General features: G+C 36.6%; 1 protein-coding gene across 3 annotated transcripts in view; it reads left to right on the top strand.

The window, feature by feature from the left end:
- Positions 1–22,845, top strand: part of PHKA2 (phosphorylase kinase regulatory subunit alpha 2) — a 109,569-nt gene that overhangs the window by 28,922 nt on the left and 57,802 nt on the right. For all 3 annotated transcript variants that reach the window (XM_027835312.1, XM_027835311.1, XM_027835313.1), the window contains exons 5-11: positions 1,877–1,959; positions 5,005–5,085; positions 6,850–6,948; positions 12,621–12,767; positions 15,159–15,212; positions 16,871–16,993; positions 20,635–20,730. In XM_027835312.1, the coding sequence (XP_027691113.1) occupies positions 1,877–1,959; positions 5,005–5,085; positions 6,850–6,948; positions 12,621–12,767; positions 15,159–15,212; positions 16,871–16,993; positions 20,635–20,730 (683 nt within the window). The remainder of the gene's footprint in view (positions 1–1,876; positions 1,960–5,004; positions 5,086–6,849; positions 6,949–12,620; positions 12,768–15,158; positions 15,213–16,870; positions 16,994–20,634; positions 20,731–22,845) is intronic.

The raw sequence follows: 22,845 nt of genomic DNA, 5'->3' as shown, positions 1-22,845 counted from the left end.
TTTATTTCCCTAGTCTACTTGAGTTACAGAGGAAAGAACTCTGGGTTTGGAGTCAGAGGAGCTGGATTTAAATTCAGTCTGCTTTTGCATGATCTTGAAGAAGTCTTCTGACCTCTCTATGCTTCATCTTCCTCATATGTGAAATGAGGAGGCTACATAATAACCTGTAACCTATAGACCTTCCAGCTCCATCCTATGGTCCCTTAGCCCTTTGAGCTCCTCTATAAAGATCTCCAGGGAGGAGAGTTCTCAGGCAGCACGTTTCATTTTTGGACAACCCAGTTGGTTGGAAAATGCTTCTTTATATAGAGCTCCAATCTGCCTCTTTGCCATTTCTACCTAGTTCTGCCCATAATTTGACTAAATTTGGTCCATTTTTTTTAACCTATTTGATTGCCTTTCTCTGGACTTTCAGGTATATCAGAGATATTTTAAAAATATGGTATCCAGAACTGACTTATGATATTTTAAATAACAAGCAGTAAGTATTTATAAAGCACCTACGGTGCCTGGCACTGTGTCAGACCCTGAGATACAAATGCAAAGATTGAAACAATCCCTACCCTCAAGGAACTTACTTTGATTTAAAAAATTTTGCCTCTATTTTAAAAAATATTTCACATGCATTTATCATCTCTTCCTACCATTAACACTTCCTTCAGTTGAATAATAAATTAATAATTTTTAAAAACCCTTATAACAAATTGCATAGTCCAGCAAAACAACTTGGCACATTGGCCATGTTAAAAAATATATGTCTTGTTCTGAATTTTAAGTCCATCAAGTCACTGGCAGGGTTCATCTTTAGTTCTCTAGACTGGTGGTTTAAAATTGCATTAATGAGATTTCTAAAGTCTTTCAAAGTCTTTTCTTTATGATGTTGCTGTCATTGTATAAATAGTTCTCCTAGTTCTACTTACTTCATTTTGCATTAGTTCACAAAGATCTTATTAGATTTCTCTAAAATCATACCTTGTGGTATAATAATACTCATGACATTATATACTATGTAACATAATAACTCATATAACATAATTTAACTCTTCCCCAATAGCATCCCTTAGATTTTAGTTTTTGGCTCCTATAAAAAGAGCTACTATATATATATTTGTACATTTGGATCCTTTTCTCATTTGTTCTTTTGGAGATAAAAGCCTAATAGTAGTATAATTAAGTAAAAGGTATGCACAGTTTGGCAACTGATAGTTCCAGATTACTTTCTAGAATGGTTGGACAATTTCACAGTTCACCAACATTTCATCAATGTGCTGTTTTCCCAAGCCCTTTCAACATTTGTCATTTTCCTCTTTTGTCATCTTTGCTAGTTTGATAGGTTTAAGGTAGACCCTCAGAGTTGCTTTAATTTGCATTTGTCTACTTTTTAGGAACTTGAAGCATTTTTTATATAGTTGTTGATATCTTGTATTTCTTCTTTTGAACGTGCCTATTTGTGTCCTTTGACCATTTATCTCTTAATAGCTATTAGTCTTATAAATTTGAATCAATTTCTTATATGTATTGGATATGAAACTTTTGTCTGAAAAACTTGATATTTTCCACAATTACCTGTTTTCCTTCAGATTTTAACTGCATTAATTTGTTTGTGCAAAAACTTATAAATTTTATATGCTCAGAATTGTACATTTTATTTTCTGTGAACCTTTCTGTCTGTTATTTAGTTATAAACTCTTTCCCTATGCGTAGACCTGAAAGATTATTTCTTCCTTGTAAGGTACTTATATTCTAACAGAGGAGATAAGAAATACACATGTAGGTAACTGCAGAAAAAAATGTAAAAAGAACAAATACAAATAGATGTGCTCTGACCAACATGGAATACAAAACTCTAACCTCAGTTGTTTTTTCCTTTCACTAGGCTTACGTATTATTTTTACCCTTGATGAGGTGGCCTTCATACAGAATCTTGTTTTCTACATCGAGGCTGCATACAAAGTTGCTGTAAGTGTAAACCTTGGTGGTCTTTTCAGTTACCTCAATAGTAGGAACAAATTTAACTTGTTAATAAAGCATAAGTTGTATAACTGTGTTCTGCCTCAGGGCAGAAAATTTCTATTCTGTTTTTGTATATAGGTAGAAAAAAAATAGGAAGAAAAATACTCTCTGCTCTGTATAAAGTTCATAGAGTCATAAAAATTGGAGCTAAAAAATACATTAAAGGTCATCGAGCTTAACTTTCTCATTTTATTTTTTTCCTTTTTATTATTTACTCAAGCACCAATAAACACAATGGAAAAATGTAAAAAATGGGAATAAAAAAAGGAATCAAAACAAGAATTCTCCATGAAGTTGTGAACTTCTAATTATACTGGGGTTTTTTTTTAAGTTACATTAAATTTAACAAGACAATAACAAAATTGTCTTGTTTGTGTTATCTTCTGTATTCCTTTTTGTTTTCTTCTTCATACTTTTAAATGTTTTATTGATGTTCTTTTCTGTTTTATATATCCATCATTAATTCTTACTTCCCTTATAACAAATAAAAATTAAAGTCCTCTTTTATAGTCAAGCAAAACAAATCAAAAAACTGACTGTCTGAAAGTATGCCTATTGGATAGTACACTTTTATGAGATAAATTTGTTTCAAAATTTCCTCCCGTCCTTTTACCCCCTGCAGAGGAAACCTTCCAATTCTAACTGCATTGATTTTGTTTGCACAGAAGCTTTTAGATTTTCTGTAATCAAAATTACCTTTTTATCTCCTGTGATCCTTTCTATCCCTTATTTGATTAAATGCTCTTTCCCCATCCATAGTTGTGAAAAGTTTCCCTTTAAATGTGCCTCTAATTTGTTTATGATATGAGCTAGTATATCTAGGTCATGTACTGTTTGGGACTTATTGTGGTATTTGGTGTCAGTGTTATGCTCAGCCTAATTTTGGCCACATTGCTTTCCAACTTTCCTAGGAACCTTTGTCATATAGTGAGTTCTTTTTTCAGTAGTTGGCCTCCTCAGGTTTATTGAATACTGTGCTACTATAAATCTAATCCATTTCATTGATCAACTTTTCTGTTTTTTAACCAATAGCTTTGGTAATTACTGCTTTGTGTAGTATATTTTGAGGTTGGATACTGCTAGGCCCTTTTTCTTTCTACCCTTTAATCATTATTACCCTTAAGATACTTCACCTTTTGTTCCTCCACATGATTTTATTTTTTTCTAGTTATGTAAAAATAACCTTTTGGTAGTTTTATTTTTATAGTACTGAATCTGTAAATTAACTTAGCTAGTATTGTCATTTATCATAGTGGCACAACAGAATCTCACCAACTCTTTAGGTCTGTCATTATTTCTGTAATTATATTTGGAAGTTATGTTCATATAATTTTTGTATGTGTTTTGGTAACACATACAAGGGAAGGTTCTGTTTAAGAAGTAGTGGTTAGATCAGTAGGGTAATGCCAGATTGTAAAGGATTTTGAAAGTCAGAAAGAGGAACTTGGACTTGAGAAAATTAGATATATAATAGCTAGCATTTATATGGAACTTAGGAGTTATGGTAAATTTCAATGCAGGTGACTCTGGCAATAATATTCAGGATGAATTGTAGGTTCAAGAGACTGGAGAGGATTTTGCAGGAATCCAGTCAGGTGCTAAAGGCTTGAATTAGGGAAGTGGAAGAGATTTGAAGAAAGAAACAAGGCTTGGTGACTGTTTGGATATAAGAGGTGTAGAAGAGAGAGAAGATGACTCCAAGATTTGTAACTTTTTATTTTTAACAAATACAGACTTTGCAAAACTAGGTTTTGTTACAAATGCAAACTTGGTTTCTCTAAAAAACAAGAATTTCTTTGTAACCTTTTTCACATTTTGACATTTATCATCTTTGTCTTAAAAAAGAGGCCAATATTGACTCTTTGAAGGTGTCTGGTCCTATTCTTGCTGGACTGTCTTCATTTCATAGCTTATTCATTTAGTGATTTGGACTATTTTAAAAGAAGAATAATAATAGTTCATAGGTTCACATAACACTTTCCTCATTTACAAAGTGCTCTCTTCAAAGCAGCCATGAAGTGGGTAGAGCAAGTGTCAGTTTCTTTTTCAAGATGAGCGCACTAAAAATCTGAGAAGTTAAGTTAATTGCCCGGGGTGACACAGAGCTAGTAAGTGTCAAAGATAGGGCGTGAACTAGGTCTTATTCCCAGTCCAGTGGCCCTTCAGTTATATCTGGGCTATCACTTCTCTGTACCTTAATATTAGTACTAAATACTAGGTTTTTTTAAATAAATTCAAAGAATTAGAAAAATTAGGGTATACCATGAAGTATAGATGTAAAATTTATGACTCAGCCATCTCTCCCCAAATATGTAAACTTTTTTTTGGATTGAAAAATACTTAGCTGATTCACATTACTTATTCACAATGCAGCATGTGTGTACTGGTTTTGGCTTTGGAAGTTAAGCTATAGTTTTATTTTGCTGAACATTTCTCCAAAAACCAGAACTAAAAATAGATAGGAAATGAACTTGCTGGCTTTAGTTTTATCTGGTCATAATCCATGTATTGAAATTTCCCTTCTTTCCTGATTCTTACCCTCCATACACATTTGAATGTAACAATTTAATAGACAAAGATGAACTACAATAAATCAGATTTAGGGTCATTCGGCAAAATATTGTTTATTTGCCATTTTTTCATATGTGTATGTGTGTGTGTGTGTGTGTGTATTTTTTTTCCTGTTTGCAAACCAAGAATATCTTAACACATAACAATTACTTCCAAGAGTAAAGACTTGAGGGGTTTTTCTTTATTCATTTATCTTTGATAAAAGATTTGCCTTTTACATTTTATACAGAACTTGAATGAAATGTACTTTTTGAAGAATGTAGTATGAACATGTAAAGCTCTTTGGATATGTGATCATTAAAGAAGAAAATATTAGTATTTTGCTATAGTTAACAGTAACATGAACGAATCATGTTTTACTTTTTACTTGCCTATTCCTCCTGTGCTTTTAATTGTTGCCTTTCTTTTCTGTTCCTCTAGGATTATGGAATGTGGGAACGGGGAGATAAGACGAACCAGGGCATACCTGAACTGAATGCAAGCTCTGTAGGAATGGCCAAAGTGAGATTATTTCTATTTATTCTTTTCCTTTGTTTTGCCCACATCCCCTTGTTTTGACTCAATTCACTTTAGTGTGAGTTCTGATAATGTATTTTAAAATATTCTAAATGGCAAGTATCCATATAACTTTGTCCAGACTGAATCATGAGGGATCTGCTTTGGGGATGGTGGGAAGTGACCATCTACAGTATACAACATTGGCCCTTAGTCTTTGCAATGTTTATTTACTCATGTGTGTCAGTTCTTGAAACTGTTTGATAAAAATAATGCTCTACATTTGTGTATCTCTCTGTAGTTTTCAGAGAAGAGTGGGATACAATGGAAAGGCCATTGGCTTTGGAATTGGAACATCTGAGTTCAAATTACATTAGTTTTCTTTACTAGCAGTGTAACCCTGAGCAGGTCACTTAACCACTCTGTGCCTCAGTTTCCTCATCTGCAAAATGAGGGCATTGTACTCAATCTCTAACTTGCCTTCTTTCTATAAGTCTCTTATCCTATATGGATCTCTATTGATCTGTAAAATGATGATTTGGAGTCTAGAGTTGACTTTATCCCTGTGGGCTGTCCTTGCTCTGAATATATGACCTAGAGACAGTTTGATGTGCATCCCCTTATTCATCCTTGGAACAATACTATAAGTGAAGTGAGGCAATATTTTCCCCATCTTGCAACAGATAAGATAATGATTGCACGTTTGGACTCGGGAAGGGCTGGCGTCACAGCAAACCTGTTAGGATGCACATACAAATGTTATTACTGTTTTACATTTGAAGAACCTGAGGCTCAGAGAAGTGAACTGACTTACTTATTGTCCCAGTTAGGCAGATAGCATCATAGTTCCAGAGGGAACAGAGATGCCAAGGGCATCTAGTCTAGATCCATCAAGTAATAAGCGGTAGAGCTATGAAATAAACATAGGTCATCTGGTTTAAAATTCCCTGTTCTTTCCGCTATATCATATTATTTGTGAATATTGGAATCACAGTCAAACTCAAGTCTTCTAACTTCATGTCCACTTCCCTTTGAACTATATTATGCTATTTTTAAAGATTAGATAAGTCATGTGACTTGCCTAAGGTTATAGGACAAATAAGTGTCAGAACAAGGACTGGAACTTTGATCCTTTGATTTATAGAATAGTGTTTTTTCTACTATCTTGTGTTCTGTTTCTCAAGAAACCAGAGATATTTTCATGGCAGAGTCTTTTTGTCCTAGCTATAAAATAAGATTGAACAGTCTTCTTAGTCTGTAGGTCTCAAGTTTGGTCTTCTTCTCTGACTTTCTTAGTCCTATTTTCTGCTACCTTAGGTGGCAGGACATTTTTTTATAAAATGTAGATTTGGAAGCCATAATTTTAAAACAAATTCAGTTGAGAAAAATTCACCCAAAATGTGCCTTCTCGCCCCTCTCCAAGTTAATAAATTCAAGAAGTCTTGTGGCAGAAATTTTCCTTCAAAGATAATGTATAAGAAATGAAAGAGACTAGATATGTGAGTTTCAGTATGTGCAAACCTGTCAGATAATTCATTTATCAGATAGACAGTCTTCTTTAAAAATATATTTTGATTTCTCTTTTCTATGCTGTGAACTGCAAAATATGATAAAATATTGTTTTGTGAAAACAAAGCAAGCATGCATTTACAGGAGTATCAAGTAGGATTTATAAATACTTCTTAGTTTTTCCTGGGGGAAAAATGTTTTTGTAAAATGCATTAGTGCACGAAATAGGGGGGGAAATAACCCTTAGACCTGTGCTTATAGGCAGCATTGGAAGCGATCGATGAATTAGATCTGTTTGGAGCCCATGGAGGACGGAAGTCAGTGATTCACGTCCTTGCTGATGAGGTGGAGCATTGCCAGGTAAGATTGCACTGTACTAGCATTTGGAATATGTTGTGATGAAGTATCCCCTTCTTCATGTGGTGCCTGAGGGCACCTCCAGCTGCAGAATGTCATGTTCCTGTGAAATGGCTAGGCCCAGGGTCAAAGTATTCTCTGGTCCATACGCCCTAAAAACATAGCTGCTATTGATTGCACTTTCAGTAGCCAGAGGACATAGTTAGTTCAAAGCAAAGATAATTAATAAAATGTCCTAGTAAGAAAAAAAAAACTTCTCCCACAAACCTTGGGTGCACATAAATACACACAACACTAGTCAGAATATAGTGGACACAATATAGAAATCGGTTTTGGCCATGGCAGAGCTGCTATCTTGTAATGTTCTCACACTGACTTCCCTTTGCCTGCTTCCCTCTGGTTTTGTATTCTTAGCTAATGGACACTTCTCTGCTGGACACGTAGTTTGTGCCTCATACTTCTTGGCTATAATCTCCAGTGCCTGCAGCTTCTAACACAGCTGAAATCTCTGCCCATCTCTTCCTCTAGGAAACATATGTTGCATTCTTCTTAACTTAAAGCCCTTTAGCCTTTTAACCCCCCCCCTTTTTTTTTAAAAACTTTTATAGACCTTCACAACCTGACTTCAAACTCATTTTACATAATTTCCCTTCCTGTACTCTGTGTAGTTCAGGTAAATGAACCTTCTTCTGTTCTTCACACTGGATGTTCCCCATGCCTGGAGAACCTTACTGGACTTAATTTTGCCTGTTGGAAACCCTGGTTACTTTCTAGGCTCAGCTCTAGTCTATTAGTGCCTTCTCCTCCAAAATTACATTTTTATATGTTTTGTATATACTTTTATATGTATGTATTGTCTCCTGTCCCCCACCCACCCTTATTCCCCAAGTGCTTGGTGGAGGGGAGGCCTGTTTCATTTTTCTTTTATTTCTAGCACCTAGGACAGGTTGCGTGTCACATAGTAGACACTTAATAGAAACTTGACTGGATGGTTGGTTGACTTTTTTTTAGGCTTTCTCCGGAAAAGGCAGAATCTTTGCCTAGGAAACAGAAAAAAAATTGTCTCCTACATTTTCTTGTCTTGTTCCTTGAGGATCTCAGCTGCTTATCATCATCATCATCATCATCATTATTATTATTATTATTATTATAAGTGGTACAGCTAGGATGTGAACCTAGGTCATCTGATTAAAAAAATCAGTGTTAGACTGCAGAGCGAGGTTCTTCCTGGTGGTCTATGTTTTGTACTCTTCTTCTTGGTCCAGGGACCTAGCTTATGGTGAGTGTTGTATATGTCTTTCAATATTTTTATCTTTGAAAACTAGACTATTAACTAGGTCATTATTTTTTAACTAGTAACCACCAAAATGCCCTGGGATTCTAGGTTTACCCATTTTCAAACACTAACTCTTTTCCATTCTCCCATGTAAAAAAAGTAGATGGGGAAAAGACACAGAACAAATTGCCAAGCCTAAAGAGCTAGGTTTGTCTCCTATACCTCTTTATTCTCATTCTTAGCCCTCTTATGTACAGATATAAGCAGTCCTAAAGCCTCTGAGGGGCTTTTTTTACAGTCAAAATAGTGACGTATACATCCTTCAGTGCCCGTACTTCTTGCTATCAACTTACCTTACCAGCATGTGAAAGTCAGAGGAGGATTTGGGGGTAGAACTGTTTGACCTACAGCAAAACAAAGAAAGGATAGAGGAGTAGAATTTAGGGGATGTTCAGGGAAAGTGCTGGTTTGATTTCGGTTGAAGTGCTGTTTAGAGGAGAAAACAAGACTTCTATCTAAGGAGAGGCAATTAAATAAAAGACTTGCATTGGGAGAAATGTTTTCAAAGTAAAGGAGCGTATAGTGAATAATTGCTGGGATGAATTATGGGAGAAAAAAATATTACTTGGTTCCAGTTACTTGGTAACAGTTTTTTGGGGTTGAAACTGAGGACTTGTAATTGATTCCCAGTAAGAAATAACTGAATAGCCCCAAGGACTAGGATTGAGTAAAGCATGCGACCTAATAATAACTTAATCTGTGTAGCATTTTACAGTTTTCAAAAGAATACCATATACATGCTCTCATTCTGTTCATCATAACTCTATAAGGCGTGATGAAGAAGTATTATTTCTTTTTCTTATATAAAAGGTTGGATCAGGGAATGTTGGGAGAATGGAAGAAAAAGGAGAGCACATATAAGCAGGTTATTTATCTACTTGCCCTCGTTTCCTTCAAGCAATTCTCAAATGGCAATTGATACTTTAGACCTGTGGTTCAGAATTGTCAAACTGTTGATTATAGTCCTCCTTCCCAAACTTCTCCTTGCAGCCCCAACCCTTTCTTTTTATTTCAAACTGAACAATAGAGATATCTTCTCTGAAAAGTATCTATCCTCCTGAGTCTAACAGCCAGTCATCAAGAGTTCCCAGGGCAGCTAGGTGGCATAGTAGATAGAGCTCTGGCCTTGGAGTCAGGAGGACCTGAGTTCAAATCCAGCCTCAGACACTAGAAACTTACTGCTGTGTGATCCTGGGCAAGTCACTTAACCCCAATTGCCTCATCAGAAAAAAAAAAAAAAAGAGTTCCCTGTGTCTAATCAACACGATAAGTGGGCATGTCTACACTTCATGTAGCAGTGCTCATCTGATGATCAGGGTCTCCTTCCTTGATCAACCCCAGTAACGCTGAAAAGGAATATGAGGATTAGGGAAATTAAGTGACTTGATCAAATCTCTACCACTAATGAGTAGCAGAACTAGAACTAGAATTCATGATCCTTGACTCCTCTCTTTTCTCTGCATTGAATTCGAGCCATTGATGAAAGAGGTTCAAACTAGATAAGCCAGACCTTTGTGGTAAGCCATATTAGATGGTATTATGTTTGTAATAATAATAACAGGCATTTATATACTGTTGTAATATATTATTTCATTTGCACCTCAAAACCATCTGGTAAAGTAGGTGATACATGTATTGTCCTCATTTAATAGATGAAGAAAGAGGCTCTGATAACTTAGTCCATGCTCATTTAAATATTGTCAGTAGCAGGATTTAAACCCAGGTTTTCCTGACTCTGAGTTCAGCACTCTGACCACTACAATATGCCACCTATGTACTTGTGTGAAGTTTGTACCCACACTAACCAGCCCTTAGGTTTTTTCAGGTAAGAAAAGAGATATGTGAGAGGGTCAAGTGAGAGAGATAGATCTATCTATCTATCTATCTATCTATCTATCTATCTATCTATCTGTCTCACTTACCCTTGACCTTCTTACATATCCTATACTCTTTTTTTTTTTAATAGACAGTTGGGGTTAAGTGACTTGCCCAGGGTCACACAGCTAGTAAGTGTCAAGTGTTTGGTCTGAGGCTGGATTTGAACTTAGGTCTTCTCGACTTCAGGACTGGTGCTCTATCCACTGTGACACTTAGCTGCCCCATATACTCTTAAGATTTAGAAAGAAGTCACTTCTCCCCATATCCTCCTGCCCATATCCTTAAGTGACTTGGAATCAGGAAACTTTAGCTTATATCCTGCCTGTGGCACATAACCTATGTAACCATGAGCAGGTTAACTAACTTTTTTCTGCTTTAGTTTCCTGTGGGGATAATAATGGCAACTATCTCCCAGGGTTGTCATGAGGATAAAATGAGATATTTACATAGCACTATGCAAACCTTAAAGCCTCTGTATAAATATTAGCTATTATTTTTATTACTATTATTCTTAGTCTGAATCCCTCATTCTACAGATGAATGTACTGATGGCCTGAGGAGGTCATGTGACTGTCTAAGTTCACACAGGTAATAAGTAATCTTCCTTGTACAACGTAGGACCGGAGGGTCATATAGACTACCAGAGTTAGAACGGCCCTCCGATGCCTATTACAAAACACTTGACAAGTGCTCATCCAGCCTCTGCCTGAAGACCACTAGTGGGGGGGGGGGGGTTGGAGATAGCTCTAATTACTGGGGTTTTTTTTTTCCTATGCATCAAAATTAAATTTGCCTTTTTGTTGTTTCCACTCATGTGTTTGTACCTCCATCTTTTTGGAGCTAAGCAGAACAAGTTTAATCCCTATTCCACATGATAACCCTTCAACTCTTGAAGACAGTCAGTCAGTCAAACAACATTTATTAAGTTTCTGCATTGTGCCAGACACTGTTGGTGCTGGGCATATAAATATGAAGAGTTAAATAATCCCTATTCTCGAGCCTACATTTTAACAGGATAGACAAGTACACATGTAAGTATATACAGAATACATTGAAAGATAATAAATCTTAGTTAAATACAAGGTAGTTAGGAAGAGAGTACACTAGAGCTTGGAGACTGGGGTTGGGGCAGAATGGAGGGTGAAGAGTATCAAGAAAGGTTTCATGTCAAAGGTTGTTCTAGAAGGAAGAGAGGGAGTCTGTTGGGCCAAGGTGAATTCCAAGAATATCTTTCCTAAGTTTTCTCAGGGCTAATTGCCCTCATTTCCTTCAAGCAGTCCTCGAATGACAACTGATACTTTAGACCTGTGGTTCAGAATTGTCTTTCTGTTGGCTGTAATCCTGCTTCCCAAACTTCTGTTCGCAACCCCAACCTTTTCTTTTTATTTCAAACTGAACAAATCGAAGCTAATTCTTGGCTCGGACTTATTTTATAATGCTTCCAGTAATGAGTGAGCTATTTCTAGTCTGGAATTAATTCAGCATTCCAGCTATTGCATTTGACTCTTGTATCAAGTAGTTTTCTCAGGGAATTTGTCCAATTGGACATGTTCCGCAAACTCTTAGGATTCCAACACATTAACACCATAGATATGTTCTTTTCTGATCTTTGTTGCCTATTTTCCTCATCAGGAAGCAACCCAGGCATTTACATACAGTAAACAAATACATACAGGAAGCCCTGTTGTCCCTTCCTGTATGCCTCATCAGGGTCTGTGGAGAGGATATAAGGAAGAAGGGAGTAGAATGGTTATTAACATAGCCGTTAAGCTATTTTAGCTTCTCCCAGCTTCTCTCATACCACACCTACCCTAACTATTAGTGAAAAGCTGGTGAACTACTTCATGAAGTGTCTGATTATAAGATCACAGATTTAGATCTAGAATAGACTTCAGAAGTCTTACCCTCTCAGTGGAAGCTGAGGCCCAGAGAAAAGTGACTTCCTCAGTGTAGTAAGCAGTAGAGCTAGGCACTGACCCTACCCCACCCCAAGTTCTCTGACTCCAAATCTGGTGGTCTTTCAAATGAGTGCTTTGATCAAATGAGATAACAAATGTAAAGTACTTTGAAAGCTTTAAAGTGTGATTTAGTTTCTAGTTATAATTGTTATAATTATTAATAATAATTTCCAGTGAACCACACTGAAATCCAGTAAGCTGCACTTTTTCAGAGACTGACAGAACGTTTATAACTGAAAAGATTTGAGGGGTCATTTACTCCAGTCCTCCCATTTAACTAATGAGGAAACTGAGTCCCAAAGAGGTGAAATGATTTGTCCAGGGTTATACAAGCTAGTTAATAATGGAATCCAGAGTCAAACCCAGGTCTCTTGGCTTCCAGTCTGGTGTGCTTTCTACTATACCACAATTTATGAGTTCAGTTTGTTACTTATTTATGGATATCATCACTTATAATTGGTACTTCTTTGGGTAAAACTTTTTTTGGGGTTACTTTTATATAGTCAATTCTGTTGTCAATGCTGCCAAGGGCATCCACATCTAAAGAGATTGATGCTGGACTTCTTTCCATCATTTCTTACCCTGCATTTGCAGTGGAAGATGTGAGCATTGTGAATGAGACCAAAAATGAAATCATTGCCAAACTCCAGGTAAGATTTTGTTAAATTTATGCCTTTCCGCTCCATAATAAATTGAAACTGTTATGTCTCTTTAAACTATTGCCTTTCACTCTTGAGTGTGGATTTTTGTTTTGTTTGTTTTTGCTATGTGGAAAGTGGATCAGTTTACTCACCATTGGAACACAGCTACCTCTGAGGTGAAGTACAGTGGTGGGCAGATATCACACAGCATGGTACACCAATCTGAGGATGCTACCAAAAGTTATAGCCAATTGGAAATCCCAGGGAGACTCACAAAATTGCACCATTTTTATCCACTATAGATTTATGGTACATAACCTCAGTTGGATTATCACTGCTGCTTTTGTTAATCTTTTTACTCTATTTTTATTGAGGTTAGCTTAATCTGCATTGACTCTTCCAAACTTTTTTTTCTCTACTCAAACCCCTAACCTCAAGTTCACTCATCCTCATGTTTGTAGGCAGATGATTTCTTTCTTTGTTTTTGTGATTGAGGCCATCAAGCCTAAAGCTCCTTCAGCCCCCCCCCCCCATTCTCAAAAACACCTTTGTATCATCCCAATGTGGCTAGAAAATGGAGTGTGCAAAGTTGAATAAAATAAAATAAGTCTGGAAGAGTAAGAATGAGCCAGATTGTGAGTAGCCTTAAATGTCAGACAAAGGAATTTGTATTTATCCTAGAGGGACTGCGGAGTCAGTGAGGATTTTTTAGCACAATAGTGACATACTCTGAACTATCCCTTGGGAAGAAAATTTTGGTAACTTTGTGTCAGATGGATTAGTGATGAGAGTCTGGAAGCTTTGAGTTCAGTTAGGGGTCTATTAACAGATAATCCAGGGGAGAGATGTTGCAGGCCTCAACTATACTGGTAGCTGTGTGAATAGAAAAGGGGAATTATTTAAGAGATTTTGTTGAGATAGAACTGATAAGACTTGAGATAAGTGAATAGATAACATGAGATGAAGAAAAGGGAAGTGCCAAACTATAAAATATATATAATATAATATATATATATTTTATATTTTGTGTCATTTCCCCCTACTTAGACTGTTAGCTTTACCAGAACAGGAGCCCAGTCCAAATCTAAAGCATGTTCCCAAGTACCTACTACAGATAGACATGGATAAATGTTTGCTAAATTAAATTTGCAGTGAAAAAATGGGGTTCTCAAACTGAAATGTGGCTTTTGGCCATCCCACCTTGCCTCTCTGAAAAATACTTTTTTGATTCTTAGAGAGCCATGTTTACTTAGGGTTTTCACATCTGAACAAGAAAAGAGTATATTCAGATGTTCAACCTTAGCATAAATTATTGTATGGTTTGGTAAATTGGAGGAGAGGGTGGCCTTATCTACCAGAAATCCCCTCACAGATAGTGACCAAGCCTGAATTTACTTTGCTATTATATCACATAAAAAAGTGACCTTCACCTAATTGAAGGTCACTTGGAACATCTCTCATCCTGAGGATAGTCAAATGAATGTAGATGGGAGGAGGCTGACATGAAAGAAAATTTATAGGACAAATGAATTTGGGTCTAGGAAACTTAAAACGTCTTGCTGACAAGAATACATTTTATTTGTTTTAAAGGTTTTATTAATGCCTTTTATTCTCAAAGTCACTTCGCCACCTAATAAACCTTACATTAGTCAGTAAACATTTATTAAGCACTGGGGATAGAAATACAAAAAAGACAGACCCTGCCCTTAAAGAGTTTGCAGTGTAATGGGAGAAGACAACATGTAAAAGAAAAACAAGGTGGGGAGGTGAAATGGTTGGGGCATGCTGAAGTCAGAGAAACCTCAAAAGTAGTGAAGCCAGGTGGGGAATGAGGAAATGTCTGATCTGAACTCCCTCCTTGAATGGAGTTTTGAAGTTTATGGCTCTGCCCTCTGATCAGAGGGGCAGAGATGAGTAGTGATGAGATGTGAATACCAAGACTGATAGGATCTTGTGGAATTATGAGGTTTCTAGGGCATGGTGGAGAAGTTAGTTATGCTAAAAATTAAAATATATAAAACATTATATAATAAAGACAATTATTAAACCAGGTCAACACACTGAGTGTGACAGTGTGTATACACAATAATCTACACTCGTAGTCATCAACTTCTCTACTGAAAAGAATGTTTCATTATTCTTTTTTAAATTAAATTTTATTTTTTATTATAAACTTAATAATCATTAACAAACACAAACATTCCAATATGTAAAAAAGAAAAACAACTTTGAAGGATCTCATAATTCTCATCAGAAGACCTATGATGAAAACACACTTGAGATGCACAATGAGAGGTGTTGCATCATCTCTTGGGGACAAAGATGGGGTATTATAATGATTCCAAGTTTGGCGTTTCCTTTTCATTGTCATTTATTCGTATGTCTTCTTTTCTCCACCAGGGACGTTATGGATGTTGCCGATTTCTTCGAGATGGCTATAAAACCCCAAGAGAGGTTGTATTTCAAAAGTATTTGACAAGACATATTTAAGGATTCAAATCCACTTCACCACAATTTTGTGCTGAGTTCATTTAACTGTTTTGTGACAGAAGCATTTGTTGAGAGTTGTGTCACTTTTGAAGTCAACTAGTGTGGGGTTATTCATTAGAATATGAAAACTAAGCAAATAGCAAGCTGAGAGTTGAGATCTATCTTGTAGAGAAATACAGACAATACACCAGGAAAGAATTTTTTCTTTCCTTTTTTTGGGGGAGTTGGGTAGGGGGAGAACATGGAACGAGCTAAATCATAGATGTAAAGCTGGAAGGGATCTTAGAGACCCCTGGAGTCCAGGACCCTCATTTTATGCATGAGAAAAGAGGCACAGAGAAGTTACATAATTTGTCTAACGTCACACAACTAGTGAGAGTTTTGAGGTGGGATTGAACCTAGGATTTCCTGACCCCAGGTCAATGCCCTAAATACTATACAAGCTGCCTCTTTTAGCTATTTTACCAGTTCAACCAGCATAAAAAAATTGAACATTTTTACTCCAGCGCTGTTAGATACAGTGAGATATTTGTCAGGACACATAACAAAGAAGGGGTATTCAGTTCTTATCTAATTTTCTATTGAGTACTACACAAAAAATTGAGTTTCCTATGTCTCTATTATAGTAGAATCTTCATTGCATGAGCATGTGAATTGTGATAATAGGTTATTTCTTGGAAGTCCAGCATGGTAACTGTCTAAATGCAAGTCATTTTACATGTTTACATGTGTGTATATGTGATCCATATATATATATAAGAATACATATGAGAGGCAGCATGGCACAGAGGACTGTCTTTAGAGTCGGCAAAGTGTAAGTCCTACTCTAACACACTATGACCAAGTGCAGATCATTTAGTTTCTCACTGCCCTAGGCAACTTTCTAAGATGGAGATTCTTATTTGTGCCATGGGCCATTTTGGTAGTCTGATGAAGTCTATGGACCTCTTCTCAGAATAACATTTTTAAAAGCATAAAATAAAATGCTTAAGATTGCGGAGAGAGCCAATTATATTGAAATAGTTGTGATCTTTTTTTAAACCAAGTCTATGGACCCCAGATTAAGAACAAGATACAGAGAAGTTGTCATTCTCCAGTGATGGAGGGAAGTTTTGTCCTAGGAGTTCCCCATACTGATGAAACCACATGTCTGGAGCCTCTGAAGCCTTGTATCACTTCCCCTTTTCCAAAGAAAAAAGCCCCAGCATCACATACATTACTTAGAGAGCTAGAAGCCTCCTTCTAGATCATCAGTCCAACTCCCTTATTTTATTTTATGAAGAAACTTGGGTCTAAATAGAGCGTGAATTGTCCAAACTCCTGAGTAGTAGTAGTATAGCTAGGGTTCAAACTCAAATCCTGAGTACACTGTTCTTTCCACTATACTACCTCCTACCTCCCCCCACCTCACTTCCCCCCCCCAAAAAAACCACACACATAAGCATATACCCTAAGCCCTAGAAAGAACCTCAAAGTCTATCCTGTTCAGCCTGTCCTTGAACAGCATTCCCAGCAAGTGACTGTCCAGTCTTATGTTGACTTTACCCCTAGCAAAATGAATATAGTCAAAAATATGTGGACATGCATAACCTAGAAAGACTATCGCTGTATTTAATTTCCAGGACCCAAATCGACTGCATTATGATCCTGCTGAACTCAAGCTCTTTGAAAACATAGAATGTGAGTGGCCAGTGTTCTGGACATATTTCATAATAGATGGTGTATTCAGTGGTGATGCAGTACAGGTAATAATAACTAGCATTTATATAGTGCTTCATGGTTATATGTATCATTCATTCATCAGACCTTAAGTGTGTAGTAGGAGCAAAACAGCATCAGGCACAGAAGGAGGTAACTTGTTTGGTTCTCCCAGAAACTCTCTTAGGGAGGAGACTGCAGAACTAGAAATTGTGACCCAGAGGCCGTGCTACCTTTCCCCCTACTACTAGTGGGGCATTGTTATTAGTCATTTTCGTCATGTGATGAACTAATTATTTATTGTTCAGTCCTGAGATTAGTCATTATTTTATCTTCCCTACCAGTGCCATATTATCTCCTTCCTCCAAATCCCTAAGTGTTGATTCTAAATGCATGATTTTGAATGTCACATAGAACTTTGTAATACTTTATTTACAGGTGCTATTTTTAAATTCAATCTCCACATTCATGTCAACATATTTCCTTCAACACAACCTATCACAGTAAAATCACAAAAAGTGCTCTGAAATTTCCCATGCAAAATTTTTGTGCTTTCCACTAAAATAAATTGTCTTGACTGGTTAACTTTTAAAATAATTTTCCTGTATGAGTGATGAATGTTAGTGCTTTTTAGAAGAGCACCAGGTGATGTTGCTGTATCTCGTGCCTTCTGCCATTTCTGCTCTCCTCCTTTCCCCTCCTTGCTTCCACCAGACTGTATGTTCTTGGGTGGGATAAATAATATGTTGTCTTATTCTTGAATGCTGTCACTGCTCAGGAATGTGGTTCCACTGCTGCCAGTGGGTCTGAAATTTAAAATTTTTATCTTCCAAGAGAATCACCATGCCATCTCTATTTCTTTTGAATTTTGATTCTTGTTCTTGTGTTCTAGTGATCATTTTGGCCTGTATATTTCTCCTTTGTTTATCCCAGAACTGAAGGATCCTAAAGGGTTTTGGTTTTGATTTCCAGTTTTAGGCTCACCAAACAATTTTCAAAAAATGAAAAGATGGAAAGCTATAAAACATTCTGTATTTTTAAAATAGATTTTAATGATAACTTTTGTTTTTATATCATTTATATTTCTCATTGTATTCCTCCCTTGCCTCCTCGAGAGATCTATCTCATATAATAAAGAAGAAAAAAGAGGAAAAGAAAAAGAAGTTCAGCGAAACTAACCTTTCCCCCCTCTTTTGTGTGTGTGTTTATATTGAAAAACCTCAAAGCCTCAAAAAATGCTGTGGTTATATGCACCATTCCGCACCCATGGCCCTCCATTTCTGCAAAGAGGCAGGGGAAGGGATGGAAGGGGGATTTCTTCTCATTTCTCCTTTAGGGCCAAACTTGGTCATTATACTTTTGCAACATTCAGTTTCTGTTATTTTGTTGTTGTTTTCATTTATACTGTTGTCATTGTGGATATTGTTTTCCTGGTTCTGCTTACTTTGTCCCCATTCATCCAAGACTTCCCATGCTTCTCTGTATTCATCATATCTGTTGCATCTTACAGTACAGTAATATTCAGTTACATCCATTTACCATTTAGCCATTCCTCAGTCCATAGATATCTACTGTGTTCTTTGCTTGCACTAGAAATACTTGTTTTTTATGGGGTCTTTCTTGAGAATGTGTGTCTAGCAATGGAACCTCTGAGTCAAAAGTGTTGGAAATTTTAGTCACTTTCTTAGCATAATTCCAAATTGTTTTCCAGAATGTTTGGACCAACTCACATCTGCCAATAATACATTAGTATGCCTGACACTCTATGTATTTCTAATTAGGTCATAAATCATAAAACACGCAATACCCTTCCTTCCTTCCCATCCCAGTAGTGCAATAGATCAGGTTACCAGGACCTTTCTACAAGTGACCGTTTGATAATTAGAATTTTTTTAAACAAATAAAATCTTGCCTGTTCCCACCCCACCCCCGATAGGACAATGAAATGAAATGCTTGGCTGACAGACAAAACTGGCCTCTCTACAGAAGGAATTTTGTTTGAGTGACCACGTGGCTGCTTAAAAAAATTTTTTTCTACCTCTTTTGTTTAAGTTTTTCAGTCTGTAACTCTTATTTTCCTTTGTAATGACTGCCACATTTTTTTTTTATCTCCTCTCAGTATGCTAAATATTGTACCGTGGAAATTACTTTAGCTGGGTGATATGATGCTGATTTTTTTTTTCATATCAAATCAATAAATATATTTTGGAGCACCTGCTTTATTCAAGGTATATAGTAATGCCTAGTAGATACCATTAAGAAGAGAATTATAAGAGATTACTCTTGTCCTAAAGGAACTTAAAATCATGTTGGGGAGAAAAAATAGCCATGTGAGACATTAAATAGCAATACAAGATTTAAATAATAGCTCAAGACAACCCTGCAATGTCTCACACATTATTAATTATAAAAAGAATTGATCATGATATCCCTGACCAGCTTGGTGAACTTGAAGTACTTGAGCCTTTGTCTAAGTCAGAAAAAATATTCCCAATGGAGAGAGTGGGCTTGCCTTACTGAGAGAACATGAATATCTCAAGATAAGTTTTCAGGACTGGGGCTTTGCCCAGTAGGCAAGGACATGTCTGCTTCTGCATTGTGCTTTTGCAGGAACTGTTATTTTACCAACTGCTGCTATCTCTTGGAGTAGGAACCCTGGTTCTAGAGGCAGAAAACTTAGGTTCAGATACTGTTTCTGATACTACTTATGTGACCCTAGTCAAATGATCTAACCTACCTGAAACTAAGTTTCTAATCTTAAAATTAGAGGTATACTCAATGGCACTTCCCTCTCTGAACACCACCTATCTCTAGATTTGTGATCCTATGCGTTCAAGCTACCGACAGGTAATTCCTCCAGCTAGAATCTATGCTCTGTAGTCCTCACTAAAAACCATCTGTGGTCTGGGTTCTCTCAGGGCACAGATGGGCATGCCCGTACTCTCCATGAGATAGCACTTTTCCTAACCCCAAAGGCTCGCATCATATAAACCAACCACATTGTTCAGGCACCCCTCCAAACATACATCCCTTAAACCACTACTGGCATTCAGACAAGGGAACTGGGTTGATCAGGTCACTTGCCCTGAAATTCTGTGATTTCTGTAATTGGATATGAGCTGCTTTTCTTGGCCAAGTGGAGGATCATCAATCCCTTCTCCAACACTGTGACCTTATATACCTAGTACATTCCCAACCTCCCACTCTTACATCCTTTGAGATGAGAACATTGGTGTCAAGTTCTTGGTCATGTATTTTAGTTATAACTTATTGTTAGGTCTAATAATAATAATAATAATAGCTGTCAATACTTTATAAATCCATTTACATACCTTCTTCATTGATCTTCACCGCAACCCAGTAGTATATAGTACAAAATGTTGTTATTCACATTTTATAGATAAGGAAATTCAAGCATAGAGATGTTAATTGACTTGCCTACACTCACGATTTGTAAGTAAGAAAGTTAGAATTATAGTCCAGAGTGTCTGACTCCAAATCCAGGACTTTCTGTCTCCCTGTTCCCCTTTGTCTCATTAAGCTGTTTTGATAAATTAATAGTATGCAATTCATGTGATGGTGACTATATGGCATTACATTTAAATTTTAAAAGCACAAATATGAGTGGTAATGTTTGTTTTTTTTTTTTTTTTTTTCACTTCTGTATGGGAATGGCGTCAACTTTTAGGTCCAAGAGTACCGAGAGGCCTTGGAGGTAATATTAATTAGAGGCAAGAATGGAATACATCTAATGCCAGAACTATATGCCATTCCTGCTGGCAAGGTACAGTTGATCTTGGAGAATCTGAGCTTTTCTTGTCATCTCTTTGATGTTTGTCAATTGTTGAATCATCTGTTTTTAATTTCTTTCCTCCTTTCTTGACCTAAGACATCCTTTTCTCTCAGAGGAAATTATTTCCAACACCTTTTGATAGCTTCACCAGATGATTAAGATATCTATAACTTTTGCTCAGGAAAACAGTGACCTTGGGTAGGATTGTCATAGCATGTTTGATGTTTGGCACAAATACTTTCTTGAAAAAATCAGATATGTTCAGGTTAAAGTGGGAGAACCTTCAGTACTCACCTAAATTTTACTGCTGCTTCTTAGTAGCTTTCACCAAAAATATCGCAGTCTGTTGTTTGACATTTTAAAAGATATTCATGGAAAATTATTCTTAACCTCCCTAAATATGTCTATGACTTCCTTAGGACTTTTCTTTGACCCTAACATTTTCTCTTAGCTGTTTTTGAAACTTGAATTTAAACGATCAATTAGAAGTCACTTTGGGTGAGATTAACTTATCCAATTCCAAGAACATTCCTTTTTTTTTTTTTTTTTTTTTTTTGGCTAGGCAGTGGGGTTAAGTGACTTGCCAAGGTCACACAGCTAGTAAGTGTTATGTATCTGAGTCCAGATTTGAATTAGGGTCCTCCTGACTCCAGGGCCAGTGTTCTGTCCACTGCACCACCTAGCTGCCCCCTAAGAACATTCCTTAAGAAAATTTTGCTTTCTGTCCCAGATTTTGATGTGGCTAAGATACAAAATTGATGGTGGGGGAAAAGAGTGAATAGAATGCATAATTTGAGGGGAAGGTAATTTGTAATTTTTTTAAATAATTAAAATGTAAATAAAATGCCTTAAATGATTTTCCCACAAAAGTATGATAAATTCATTTCTGTTGGTGGAAATGTATGATGTAAACCATATAAATAAAAAGGTGAAAAAGAGGTGTTTTATCTGTAAAACTGAAGTATTTCAGAAGCTATGAACAACGTGAGAGGCCAAGTTGAGTTTTAAGATAGGAATAGGAAGATAGAGACTAAATCTGTGATTTCATTGGCATAGGAAATTACTAGCTATGGAAACTCCCTCTCAGTCCAGGTTAGTGCCTTCTCTGCAACTTATATATAACGAATCTGATTATTCTATAGATCAGATTGTGTCCCCATGTAATCATAAACATAAAATTTTATTAGTCACTGCTGATGTTTTTATGGCCGCAGAATCACAAAATTTGAGAGTTGGAAGATATGTCAATGGCTGTGCATCAAAGGAATCTTCACTATAACTACCTGACAAGTGGTTTACCAGACACTGCTTACAGATGTCCCAGGAGGGAGTAGGGTCCTATAGGAAAGGCAGACATAAGAATTGTCAGAGGATTCAAAGGATGTAGCATGCCATTAACAGAAAAAGGAAGGTAGAAAGGAGGGAAGGGTGGAACTGGTTTAGTGTCAATGTACTGGAAGCTCAGAATTAGTCTGCAGCACTTTTTGGCAGCCAAAAAGGCTAATATTGGTCTTAGTTTCATTGAGAGAGAAGAATTGCATCCAGAACACAAGAGATGATAGTTATTCTGTATTCCCTACCAAACAAATCAGATTATTGTTTTCAATTATAGGTGCCATGTTTAAGAAATGGTAGTAATAAACTGGAGAACAATGAGGATAGTGAAGGGAAAGAAGACCTTGCCAAATACCAGTTGAAGATACTAGAAATGTTTAACTTGGTAGAAGAGAAGATTTGCAGGTGCAGAGTGGGGAATATTATAACCATCTCTAAGTATTGGAAGGGCCAGCGTACGGGAGAGGAGTTAGACCTTATCGTGCTTTGCTCCAGAAGGAAAAAAAGTAAGCAATGGGTGGAAGTTGTAGAAAGGTAGATTTTGGCCTTGTCAGTAAAGTTTCCATCTGTTATGTGTAGTGAAGGCTATCCAAAAGTGAATGGGTTGTCTGGGGGAGGTACTGTGTTTCTATGTCACTGGAAGACTTCAAACTAAGACCTAGAGGCCACTGTTTGAATATGTCAAAGAAGAGATTCCTATTTTGGTAGGCCTCTGAGGTCCTTTCTAATTCTGAGAGCAATGATTAGATAGATTATCTTTCCCTTGTTTGT

Source organism: Vombatus ursinus, unplaced genomic scaffold (genome assembly GCF_900497805.2).
Source record: "Vombatus ursinus unplaced genomic scaffold, bare-nosed wombat genome assembly UNPS02014814.1, whole genome shotgun sequence".
Taxonomy (NCBI): Eukaryota; Metazoa; Chordata; class Mammalia; order Diprotodontia; family Vombatidae; genus Vombatus; species Vombatus ursinus.
Note: the sequence above shows the minus strand (reverse complement) of the source record. Positions and strands in the feature narration are given on the sequence as shown.